This window comes from Pogona vitticeps, chromosome 1 (genome assembly GCF_051106095.1).
Source record: "Pogona vitticeps strain Pit_001003342236 chromosome 1, PviZW2.1, whole genome shotgun sequence".
Taxonomy (NCBI): domain Eukaryota; kingdom Metazoa; phylum Chordata; class Lepidosauria; order Squamata; family Agamidae; genus Pogona; species Pogona vitticeps.
This window is the reverse complement of record NC_135783.1, coordinates 331,103,458-331,116,146: the sequence shown is the minus strand read 5'-3', so window position 1 is coordinate 331,116,146 and position 12,689 is coordinate 331,103,458. Positions and strand designations below refer to the sequence as shown.

Sequence of the window (12,689 nt, the reverse complement as noted above, 5' to 3'; positions counted from 1 at the left end):
ATTAATTACAATTAGTACTTTATTTATTTATTTATTTTATTTATTTTTGGACTTATATACCGCCCCATAGTGCTACAAGCACTCTCTGGGCGGTTTACAATTTCATTATACAGGCTACACATTGCCCCCCCTCAGCAAGCTGGGTACTCATTTTACCGACCTCGGAAGGATGGAAGGCTGAGTCAACCTTGAGCTGGCTACCTGGGATTTGAACCCCAGGTCGTGAGCACAGTTTTAGCTGCAGTACAGCGTTTTAACCACTGCGCCACGAGGCTCTTATGATATTGTTAAACTATACACACACAATGTATTGTTTTTGCTGCTGTTATATAGAAGCTTCTATGTATCTGAATGACTGTGGCAGGTCCCTATATCAAGAAGTATATGGCCTAAATGAGACACAGGGAAATAAGAGAGAAAGTGAAGGCATGAGTAAACCAGAGAAGCATCTATAATTCATTCATTTACATGTACTTTGCCATTCATTTCAGTATTATATAGGGACTATGGGAATGATCCAAAGGCTTCGCAGACAAGGTACATTTTAGAAAGGATTTAGAGGAAATAAACCAGCTAGTCTCATAGACATGCTCTGAAAGGCAATCTGGGATATAAGCAAGAGGAAGGGGAAATGTGTGGAATCATTTCAGAGAACAGTAGACCTTTGAACAGCTGAGGGGAATATAACTGGGTGAGCAAAGGTCACAGTAAGAGCTGTATTAGAGTATAATTGTTGAGGAAGAAAACATAAAAGTTACATTTTTAAAGTTTCATGTGGGAAAAAAATGAGGTAGATTGCATCTACAGTAAGATAGATACGCCCACTTCATTGCACTGTGACAAGAATCATCCTGGTCTTTGAACTCGTACCCATGCATAGGTGTAGTTGAATCTGATGTTGAAACTGTATGGGGTGGGTGGGAGGTGGGGGGGGAGTGTTCCAAAAACATGTACATTCTGTAAAAAAGTATTGTCATTAATACTAGTTGGAAAGAACCATAGTTGGAGTCACTAAGAGAGAAGACATACTAACCTCTCCAGTAGTCTAGCAGTTTTGACTGCTGAAATTATATTTCCTAATCAAAAATACAGGTGTGGGCTACTATGGTGGCTACATTTGGCTCCTAAATGCTATGAGTGGTATAAAATGGAATAAATAAATCCATACACCAGTCCTGGTAACAGTCGCAATGGTTGAAAAAGATGAAAAGTCCACTTCTAGGTTTTGTTTTTTGTTTTTTTGTTTTTTGTTTTTTTGAGTTGACGGGTTGGTTGTTCCTCCGAATTTGTTTAAAGCAAACCTTGTTACTGAAAAACCACACATTTTTGCTCTATAAAAACCCCTTTTTAAAAATAGGTGTGGAATACAGAGGCCACATGCATCCCATGAGTCACACTTTGTCCACCAGTGTGCTAATGTGACACACAGTTGTCAGGGCAAAAAGCTTCCCCACCTTGACTGAGGCAGAAATTAATACAAAGAGTGAGTTTACCCCAATTACTTTTTACCAGAGAAAATTTATGAAGTATAGTTTAAAGTAGACATGGGGGATTCATCTTTGTTGACAAAGACAAATTCCGCTGGCACAGGTAGCTGGCCTGATTAACACCTGCCCCCAGAACCTGCCAGACCACTTACCGTGTGAAACATAGCCAGCATGATTGACAGTGCACCAATCACGGCAATAGCCTAGATGGTGCAGCCCCGTGCCACTGCTCAGCTGGCCACTCAGCAGCTGAGTGGGGAGACTTGTCATCCCACCCCCTTGCCAGAGTGGCCAGCCGAGCAGGGAGTCAGGGCTGCACCAGCCAGACTACTGCTGTGATTGGGGCATGGTCCAGTGGGTTCTTGGGCGAGTGTTAATCGGGTCAGCCACCTGTGCCAGCAGTATTTGTCTTCATTGACAAAGGTTCAAATATGAATTCCCCATGTTTACTTTAAACTGCTCTAGATAATTTCTCATTACGTTATGTATACTGCTTTCTTTACTGTACACATATTGGCAACCAACTGAACAGATCAACAGCAACAAACAACTGCCACCAACCAATGAAAGAGAGAGATAGAACACTCATCAGAGAGGCGGGCTCTCTTTGAATTTCAAAAGCTGAAAGGAATGTTTGGTTAGTGCTGGATATATAGACAGTCAGGCCAGCCGAGAAAAGTCCTTCTCGTTCATTCAAACTGCAGACAGCTTATGTTGTGAGGTTGTAAATAAAACTGCTCTGTGTCTCATACTCTATTACTTCTTACTGAGTTTTCCTTCAGTGGTTCTGCATGCAAGATCTTGTGTCATCTTCTATGAGGCCTAATTATAAAATGATACTGAATGACTGAGAGACTTAACTGTATGGGTTTATGTATGGCCAGTATGGAAACTCTGCAAATTCTAATATGAGCAGTGTAACTAACTAGATTGAGGTGTACTCACATAAGTTAATCTTTATAAAGAATACTGAAGGTGAAAAACAGCTGAAAATTGTTACACATTATTGAATTGTATATTTTGGTGCTTTTCATAAAAAAAGACTTGGCGGCAAATCAGTGGGTTGCACAAAACTGAGCAGTTTATTTCCATATTTATATTATGTACAGTGGAGTTGGACTGGGAAGTTATGTTTACACAATGCCCTATGGTCATTTGCTGTTGCTTGGAATTTTCCAAGAAACAAAAAGGTGCCAGAGAATGTCCTTGGAGTGCTTATATGTTTATTAAGGGTCACTGTGGCCAGTAAGGCCAAAACATGATGCTCTTTTTTTTTTTTACTGGAGTGATCATGTCTCTTGTCTTTATTTGTATCAGAATCTTGCACAATTTAAAATTATGGATATATAAAAAATATAAACAAAATTCAAATAATGTAAAAAATTTAGACTGTTTTTTAACCAGAGGTGGGCTACTTAAATAGTGTTAACTTGGCCATTTGCTATATCATCTTTGTACACATGGTAGGGCATAAGTTGCATGCACATATACAGTATGCTGTACTGACTGAATTTCTGCACATTCACAGAAAAATTATCCTGTATTTAAGTAGCCCCATTTTGCTTGATTATTCTTTGATCTTCCTAGTTCACTTCAAAGTCTAATAACTGACTTCCAGATGGACCACCCAAAATCTTGTTCTGGTGAGAGACACTCTTTGGCATTCATGCATTTGGCAAGGTGTGTCATTTTTGCCCTCCATAGGTTTAGCCAAGCTGCTTCTGCTTTAATATTTAGAGCATAAGAATTGTGTACTAAACTTCAGAGTTTGATTCAGAGTGATGCCCAAATACTTTGGGGTAGGGCAGTGTTCCAATATCTTGTCTTCCCAGCTAATTAGCAGATTTTCTCTGCTTCTCTGTTCTTTAAACTGGAAGGCACAGGCCTGTATTTTTAAGGGTTTTGGTCTCAGCTGGTTGATATTTTAGTACAGTATAAAGAAATAACTTTAATACAGAGGATAGCTAGAACTGAATGGACTCAAAATTCCATTTGAGTCCATTCAAATTCAAAACGGTAAAGACAAGAACATCGACACAGATGAAACTCTTGAAGTATAGGAACGTTGGCTGACCACTTGTGTAAATGTTAAAAGGCAATAGTGCCAGGATGCTACCTTGTGGCAGGCCATTTCTTTGATTTCTCCAGTGACTGTGCCTCCATTGATATTCAACAACAACAAAAAATCAAGTATGAATTAGTACAGTGACATTTGTTAGTCAATGACCTTTAGTAAGAAAATAGAACTCTTTGAGCAGCAATTGATGGTGGATAGTATCATATGCCACTATAAGACTGACAGATGCTGTTCCAGTTATTTTATGTGTTCCAAAATTGTTTTCTGTATACAGTACTGAGTTAGATTCAAGATTTGAGCCATATAGTTCTTGCCAAGTCTAAAGTCTCCCTGTTTTGACATTAGAAGAAGTTTGATTTTAGCGGCTAGATGATTTAATATAACTTGTTCAATCTCTTTGTATATATGGCATAGTAGGGAGATTAGCCTGTAGCTTTTGAGATCTAACCGTTTTTTGCCTGGTTTCAGTACAGCTATTGCAAAGCAAAAGAAAAAAAGCAAAGTGTGTTGCTTACATAGAGCTTCAAGCACTCTCTAGGCGGTTTACAAGTTAATTATGCAGGCTACACTCCCCCTCCCCCGCATGCTGTGTACTCATTTTACCAACCTTGGAAGGATAGAAGGCTAAGTCAACCTTGAGCCGGCTACCTGGGATTGAACCTCAGGTCATGAACCCAGTTTTGGCTGCAGTACAGCAATTTAACCACTATGCCAGGAGCGCGTCAAAGCCAGAAGTGGCCAGATGTACACTTCAATTTTTGAAAAGTAGATACCTTGGGGTGTTTAATGCTACAATGGGGCACTGCAACTTATTTAAAAGATAAATCACTACTCCCTTTTTGATAACAGGAACAGAGAAACTTGACAAGGTTACCCACTCTCTTAATGGACTGTTGAACTATAGGCTCACTAACAAAAACTAGATCTGGGTTCCTGCCACTATTAAATGAACTGGGTATTTTAGGGTCATGTATAAGGGACATTGAATGTGATTTGGCCTACTTTATAATGGCTTCACCATTTTTGGCGTCTTGCTTATAGCCCCAAATATTGCAAAAATGGCACTTCTGTATTGTTTGTGGGGCCTCTCATCGACTAGATACATCTCAAGAACCTTTGGTGAACAGTTCCTCTGTGAGTTCATTCACAGCAAAGTGAAGCTTAGATTAAGAGATGCCCTCTATAATAATAGATATTATTGTCATATTATTGTATTTGTGGTCCTAAACAGTACCATTATTTGTCAGCAGGTTTACAGTGTGGCTCTTCTGGATAGGAATAATTAGGGAGGCTTAAGTGTACTTGCAATGCTTTCTACTCTTCAAGGAGACTCCTTCTATGCTCCCCATGACTTTTTGTTTCCTGTTGAATTTCACCTTTATCATTTGTTCTGATCTGATATTATGATGAATGTATAAGGAGAGAAGCCAGAAAAAAAGATTAAACACTGTTGCTGAACGCACTGTTCTTAATGCTTCCCTTTTCCACAGCTGTTGTATGTAGCAATATTTGTGTAAATGCATAGTGGACTCAATGGCCAGTGCCATATAGGTATCCTTTTAGATGACCATGTACATTAGTTCAGTTGTGTACAAAGGACACCACTAGTATTAATAGTATATAACAGTATGTTGATATTACACTAACAATACATTCCACTCCTGCTAAACTGGCATTTTATACTTCACAATTATTTCTGTATCCCTAATATTTATTTATTTATTTATTTATTTACAATTATTTACAATATTTTTTAGCCGCACCATTGCCAGTGGCTTTAGCCGCACCATTGCCAGCCGCACCATTGCCAGTGAACATATCCCAATATGTTTGGGATATGTTCAAGGACAGATTCCAAAGGGAGACTGCTGAACAGGAATACATCAGGAAGTTTAGCATACGCTCTCCAGGCTTAAACAAAGACAATAGTTTCCTGTGTGGTTATATAATAACAATTCCATGCTGTCAAATCAATTCTGGCTTATGGCAACCCTTTTCAGTGTTTTCTTGGTAGAAAATACACAGAAGTGGTTTACCATTCTCTTCTTTTGGGGGCATCCTGGGATGGTGGAGTTTGCCAAACTAAGCAGACTGGCTCTTCTCCAAGGAGGTACAGTTGAGAATTTAACTCCCAACCTCTGCCTCAACAGCCAGATACCTAATCCACTGAGCTATCCAGACAGTGTGATTATATATACTAATCTAATAATCAGAATCTTTGTCACTCAGTTAGACCCTAATCACCACCACTATAATGGAATTAATCACTTCCTAATGTCTGTTAGAGATCTAGTTTTAAACTGTTGGTATGGAGAACTGTTAGCATCCTATAATTGTTGCCAATGATTTCAAACTGTCGACAGATCTGTACTGTGTCAGAGACACAGTCACCTCATTCACTTGAAGAAAACTGCTTGAACACACAAAATCTTGTAAAAAAATTAAAACTAGTTAGTCTTATAGGTACTACATGACCACCTCTGTTTCTGTGGAGCTTCATATATATATAGCTATGTCCCCCTGAGTTCAGTAGTACAGTACTTGCTCCTGAAGGTATCAAATCAGATGGCAATTTAACTGTTTGAGATTCACAATACCCTTTTTCTTGTTTTTTTAAAGCACCCATGGGAAAAGTCAATGAAGTAAGTCATGAACGTGGTATAAAATGAATGTTGAGGAAAACAAATTCATAATAATCAGTAAAAAGCAAGAGTGGCCCATGTTGAAAAATATAAGTTCCTTACATTATTCTAGTGAAGAAATGAATGTAGTGATGAATGAATAAATGTAATGATGAATGAATGTAGAACAAGAAATAAAAAAATGCAGAAAACAAGGATACCTTTGAGGAGAAACAAAAAGTACAGGTTGTTAAAAATTGGTCATTCAAGGTAAAATAAATGGAAAAAATATATGTAAACAGGAGAACTTTTTGGCTGAAAATCCTTCAAAAACAGTGTAGATGCAAGACAGTATAATTGTTTGAAGCTCCCACATCCAAAGTCAGATGATGACATACAGCCTTTGAGAGGATGGGAATGAGATGAAGATTATGGAAATTTCCATTTGCTGCACCTTGTGGTGGATGTTCCTCTTCCAAAGCTGTTTCCCACTTTTATTTTACTGTTTGCTGCTACATTTCTGTTGGTATCGATTGCTGCAAGGCATCGATTGCTGCCTTGTCATGGCGAAGGGGCTTGAGTAACTCAGAGAAGCTATGGGCTATGTCGTGCAGGGACACCCAAAATGGACAGATCATAGTGGAGAGTTCTGACTAAATGCAATCCACCTGGAGTAGGAAATGGCATTGCCACTCCAGTATCTTTGCCAAGAATGCCCCATGATCAAAAACAAAAGGCTAAAAGATATGATGCTGGAAGATGGGCCCCTCAGGTCGAAAGGCGTCCAACATGCTACTGAGGAAGAGCGGAGGACAAGTACAAGTAACTCCAGAGCTAATGAAGTGGTTGGGCCAAAGCCGAAAGGACGCTCAGCTGTGGACGTGCCTGGAAGTGAAAGGAAAGTCCAATGTTGCAAAGAAAAATACTGCATAGGAACCTGGAATGTAAGATCTATGAACCTCGGGAAGTTGGAGGTGGTCAAACAGGAGATAGCAAGAATAAACATCGACATCCTGGGCATCAGTGAACTAAAATGGACAGGAATGGGCGAATTCAGCTCAGATGATTATCATATCTACTATTGTGGGCAAGAATCCCATAGAAGGAATGGAGTGGCCCTCATAGTCAACAAAAGAGTGGGAAAAGCTGTAATAGGATACAATCTCAAAAATGATAGAATGATGTCAATACGAATCCAAGGCAGACCTTTCAACATCACAATAATCCAAGCTTATGCACCAACCACCATTGCTGAGGAGACTGAAATTGAACAATTTTATGAAGATTTACAACACCTTCTAGAACTGACACCAAAGAAAGATGTTGTTCTCATTCTAGGGGACTGGAATGCTAAAGTAGGGAGCCAAGAGATAAAAGGAACAAGGGAAGTTTGGCCTTGGAGTTCAGAACGAAGCAGGACAAAGGCTAATAGAGTTTTGTCAAGAGAATAAGCTGGTCATCACAAAAACTCTTTTCCAACAACACAAGAGGCGACTCTGTACATGGAAATCACCACATGGGCAATATCGAAATCAGATTGATTATATTCTCTGCAGCCAAAGATGGAGAAGCTCTATACAGTCAGTAAAAACAAGACCTGGAGCTGACTTTTACAGGAGCGAAAAGGGAGATCGGGAAAGGGCTCTTTGATCTCCGTTTGCCTTTTAAAGTTCTTCCCGATCTCCCTTTTCGCTCCTGTAAAAGTGTCTTACAATGTTTGGAAGCTGTTTTAAATGATTGCAATGGTTAGTCCACCTCCTGAAACCTATGCAAACTGATTTTGGTGTTGTTCTGACACTTCGTTAATTTATGATGATTTTTTGTTTTTTCCATTGGAAACCATTAGACAGACCATCCAATGGTTTCCAATGGAGAAAATTCAAAAAATCATCATAAATTAACGAAGTGTCAGAACAACACCAAAATCAGTTTACATAGGTTTCAGGAGGTGGACTAACCATTGCAATCATTTAAAACAGCTTCCAAACATTGTAAGACACTTTTACAGGAGCGAAAAGGGAGATCGTTGTGTGAAAATCCCCCATAGGAAACATCGCTGTGTGAGGCAGCAAATTTAACAGAAAAAGGCATTGTTGTGTGAATTCATCGTTGTGTGAGGCACTCGTTGTGCGAGGCACCACTGTATATCAATAAGATTTGGATATTCTGGACAACCCAGACAATGTAGTTGTTGACCTTGAGCCAGACATCCTGGAGAGTGAGGTCAAGTGGGCCTTAGAAAGCCTGGCTAACAACAAGGCCAGTGGAGATGATGGCATTCCAGTTGAACTATTTAAAATCTTGAAAGATGATGCTGTTAAGGTGCTACATTCAATATGCCAGCAAGTTTGGAAAACCCAACAGTGGCCAGAGGATTGGAAAAGATCAGTCTACATCCCAATCCCAAAGAAAGGCAGTGCCAAAGAATGCTCCAACTACCGTACAATTGCACTCATTTAACATGCTAGCAAGGTTATGCTCAAAACCCTACAAGGTAGGCTTCAGCAGTATGTGAACCGAGAACTCCCAGAAGTACAAGCTGGATTCCGAAGAGGCAGAGGAACTAGAGACCAAATTGCTAACCTGCGCTGGATTATGGAGAAAGCCAGAGAGTTCCAGAAAAATATCTACTTCTTCTTCATTGACTATGCAAAAGCCTTTGACTGTGTCGACCACAGCAAACTATGGCAAGTCCTTAAAGAAATGGGAGTGCCTGACCACTTTATCTGTCTCCTGAGAAACCTATATGTGGGACAGGAAGCAACAGTTAGAACTCGTCATGGAACAACTGAGTGGTTCAAAACTGGGAAAGGAGTACGGCAAGGCTGTATATTGTCTCCCTGCTTATTTAACTTATATGCAGCACACATCATGCGGAAGGCTGGACTGGAGGAATCCCAAGCCGGAATTAAGATTGCCGGAAGAAATATCAACAACCTCCGATATGCAGATGATACCACTCTGATGGCAGAAATTGAGGAGGAATTAAAGAACCTTGTAATGAGGGTGAAAGAGGAGAGTGCAAATAACGGTCTGAAACTCAACATCAAAAAAACTAAGATCATGGTCACTGGTCCTATCACCTCCTGGGAAATAGAAGGGGAAGATATGGAGGCAGTGTCAGATTTTATCTTCCTGGGCTCCATGATCACTGCAGATGGAGACAGCAGCCCCGAAATTAAAAGACGCCTGCTTCTTGGGAGGAAAGCAATGACAAATCTTGACAGCATCTTAAAAAGCAGAGACATCACCTTGCCAAGGAAAGTCCGCATAGTCAAAGCTATGGTTTTTCCTGTTGCGATGTATGGAAGTGAGAGCTGGACCATAAAGAAAGCAGACCGCCGAAGAATTGATGCCTTTGAATTGTGGTGCTGGAGGAGGCTCTTGAGAATCCCCTGGACTGCAAGGAGAACAAACCTATCAATTCTAAAGGAAATCAACCCTGAGTGCTCACTGGAAGGACAGATCCTGAAGCTGAGGCTCCAGTACTTTGGCCATCTCATGAGAAGAGAAGACTGCCTGGAAAAAACCTTGATGTTAGGAAAGTGCGACGGCAAGAGGAGAAGGGGACGACCGAGGATGAGATGGCTGGACAGTGTCTGCGAAGCAACCAACATGAATTTGACACAACTCCGGGAGGCAGTGGAAGATAGGAGGGCCTGGTGTGCTCTGGTCCATGGGGTCACGAAGAGTCGGACACGACTAAACGACGACGGCTACATTTCTATTATTTAAGTACTTTATTTAATCTCTGATAGTTTCTTTTAAAAACAAGACATGGGGAATCAGAAGCACAGTATTCAAAGATGGATGTAAATTAACATCCAGTTTACTCCTAACTATGTAATTTGTGGTAACAAACATGTCCACTCTAAGGCTTCAATACTGTACAACTTAATTGGGTGTAAGCCACAATGAATGCAATGAGAATTATTTGTAAACGTGCATTGGATTGTGCTATTAGTAAGATTTAACTCCAGGGAGTTGTTTCTAAGAAATGCACTCAGCACCATGATGGAAGTATATTTAGTACTATCGCCCCGGGGCCCTGGACAGCAACCAAATGAAATGACTGATTAGAGGAGGCTTAGAAATTCCCTCTTCGTATGAGTTCAGAAATGATATTTATCAGGAAAGCAACCAGCAAATGTAGCATGCTATCAAAGAAACTGGAAATCACTGAGTCAGGCCTATAAGAGAGTGCATCTGTTGGGCGGATGTTTCTCTTCAACTGCTAATGATTTTGATCTGCTCAGTAACTTGGCAGAAATAGGACAAATGTGAAATTGTTCAGGGCCCCAGAGGCTGTGTTAAAGCCACTCCAAAAATATTTTGGCCTCTGTCTAGATGGGCGGGATAGAAATCTAATAAATAAATGTGTCCTCCTTCTTAGATACTGTACCTCTTTTTTGTACTTGATCACAGAAATGAGACCCTGTTATTAAAACAAATGTTGTTTGTGCCTGTGTACTCATCTAATGCATTACTATTTTCTTATTTGCAGATATTGATGAATGTGCATCTGAAACACATCAGTGCAACCCCACCCAAATCTGCATCAACACTGAAGGAGGATACACTTGCTCCTGCACTGAAGGTTACTGGCTTTTAGAAGGCCAGTGCTTAGGTACGTTTTACTGTTGGGGAAAGTACATTTAAAACAAAGAGAAATGTTTATTCATTATCTTTACATGATGGGTTTTGTGATTATCCAGTTGTGGCTGGACCATCAAGCATCAGTCAAAATGCAATGTGGATAGTATTATTAAAGTGGAGGAAACATCTGGTGGACAGTATATCTGAGCAAGGAAGGTGTTCATAAATTGTCACTCACAATCACATATGGGCAAACTGCAGACTTTGTGCTGTCTGTAGAGGTCTTCAATCCAGCCCACTGTGGGTACACAGGCTGCCCCTGCCATTAAATTCCTCCACTAGTATCACTGCTGCTTTTACAGTTTTGCTAGGAAAAACAGCATGCAGATATTATCAATCTGACAAATGTGGATGAATGGGAGAGTCAGTTGTGGGGGGGATGTAAAAATATGAATACTGTATAGGTATATAGGAGACAAGATGAAATATGATTGAAGTAAAGGGTAGCTGTGTGGTCCAAACAAAACAAAATCAAAATGCAATAGGTATCACCTATTTTTTCATTAAGATGAAATATGCCTCTGTGTACATGCGTGTGCATCAATGCAGTCCTGAACCCATTGTCACATGTGGCCTTCAGGGGCAAAATATTTGTTCACCCCTGTTCTTGAAGTTGTTTGGACCCCATTAGAGTTTCTCAAAAATAATTTAAAAAGACAATTTTTCTTTTAAGGGTTGGTTTGCAACAGAGAACTCTTCTCCCAGCAGGCACAGTGGGGAATCCTAGATAATTAATGAAATAAGTTAGAACTAACTATGTGGCACTCCGGGTTAAACTGCTGAAGCCTCTGTGCTGCAAGGTCAGAAAACCTGCAGTCATAAGATTGAATCCACACGACGGAGTAAGCCTCCGTCGCTTGTCCCAGCTCCCACCAACCTAGCGATTTGAAAGCATGCAAAAATGCAAGTAGATAAATACAGTGGGGTCTTGACTTGAGAATTTAATCTGTATTGGAAGGCGGTTCTCAAGTCAAAAAGTCTGTAAGTCAAGTCTCCATTGACCTACAGTGCATTGAAAACCGATTAATCCCGTAACAGGCCGTTTTTGTTCCATTTTGGTTTTTTTCTAGTCTGTAAATCAAATCTCAGTCTGCAAGTCAAACCTAAATTTTGCGGCCAGAGAAGTGTGTAACTCAAAAAGTCTGTAAGTCAAGCTGTCTGTAAGTCAAGGGTCCACTGTAGGTACCACCACAATGGGAAAGTCATGGCGTTCTGTGTCTAGTCACGCTGGCCAAGTGACCACGGAAGATTGTCTTCGGACAAACGCTAGCTCTATGGGTTGGAAATGGAGATGAGCACCGCCTCCTAGAGTCAGACACGACTAGACAAATTGTCAAGGGGAACCTTTATCTTTAACTGTTATATCAAAAAAATTAATGACAAAGACCTTGTTAAGTTATAACCAACCATTACTCTGAGTGAGAACCAGTGTGGTTTAGTTTCAGATTTGGACTCGGAAACACTAGATTCTAATCTCTCCTAGGCTATGGAAACTCATGAAGGTGAAAACAACTCCTTAAGCACATCACATACCTCTAAAACTCTAGTAGAGTCTATGCCAGAAGTGACTTGATGATCTGTAACAACAATCATTTGTAATGTGCTATTTCCAATCACTTCAAAAAGCTTTGCCAGCCATCCTTCTGCTGCAGAGAGTAATGAAGAAAAAAAGCAGCTGGTACAGCTCTCTAGAGCAGCTACTTACTGTTGCCCTCCTTTCAGATCTAGGAAATGAATGTATATGAATGTTGCAGCTGAAATCTTCCCATGCAAATGCAAAATGAAAATGGATAATAAAATGTTATTAAAGATAGGACTTGTAAGATATGGAATGCCTTGCACCTAAAA

General features: G+C 40.1%; 1 protein-coding gene across 1 annotated transcript in view; it reads left to right on the top strand.

Annotated features, from left to right (window-relative positions):
• The window catches only part of FBLN5 (fibulin 5), an 89,881-nt gene that overhangs the window by 44,689 nt on the left and 32,503 nt on the right, over nucleotides 1–12,689 (top strand). Inside the window, exon 5 of the mRNA XM_020802240.3 lies at nucleotides 10,690–10,812. Within this exon, the coding sequence (XP_020657899.1) occupies nucleotides 10,690–10,812 (123 nt within the window). The remainder of the gene's footprint in view (nucleotides 1–10,689; nucleotides 10,813–12,689) is intronic.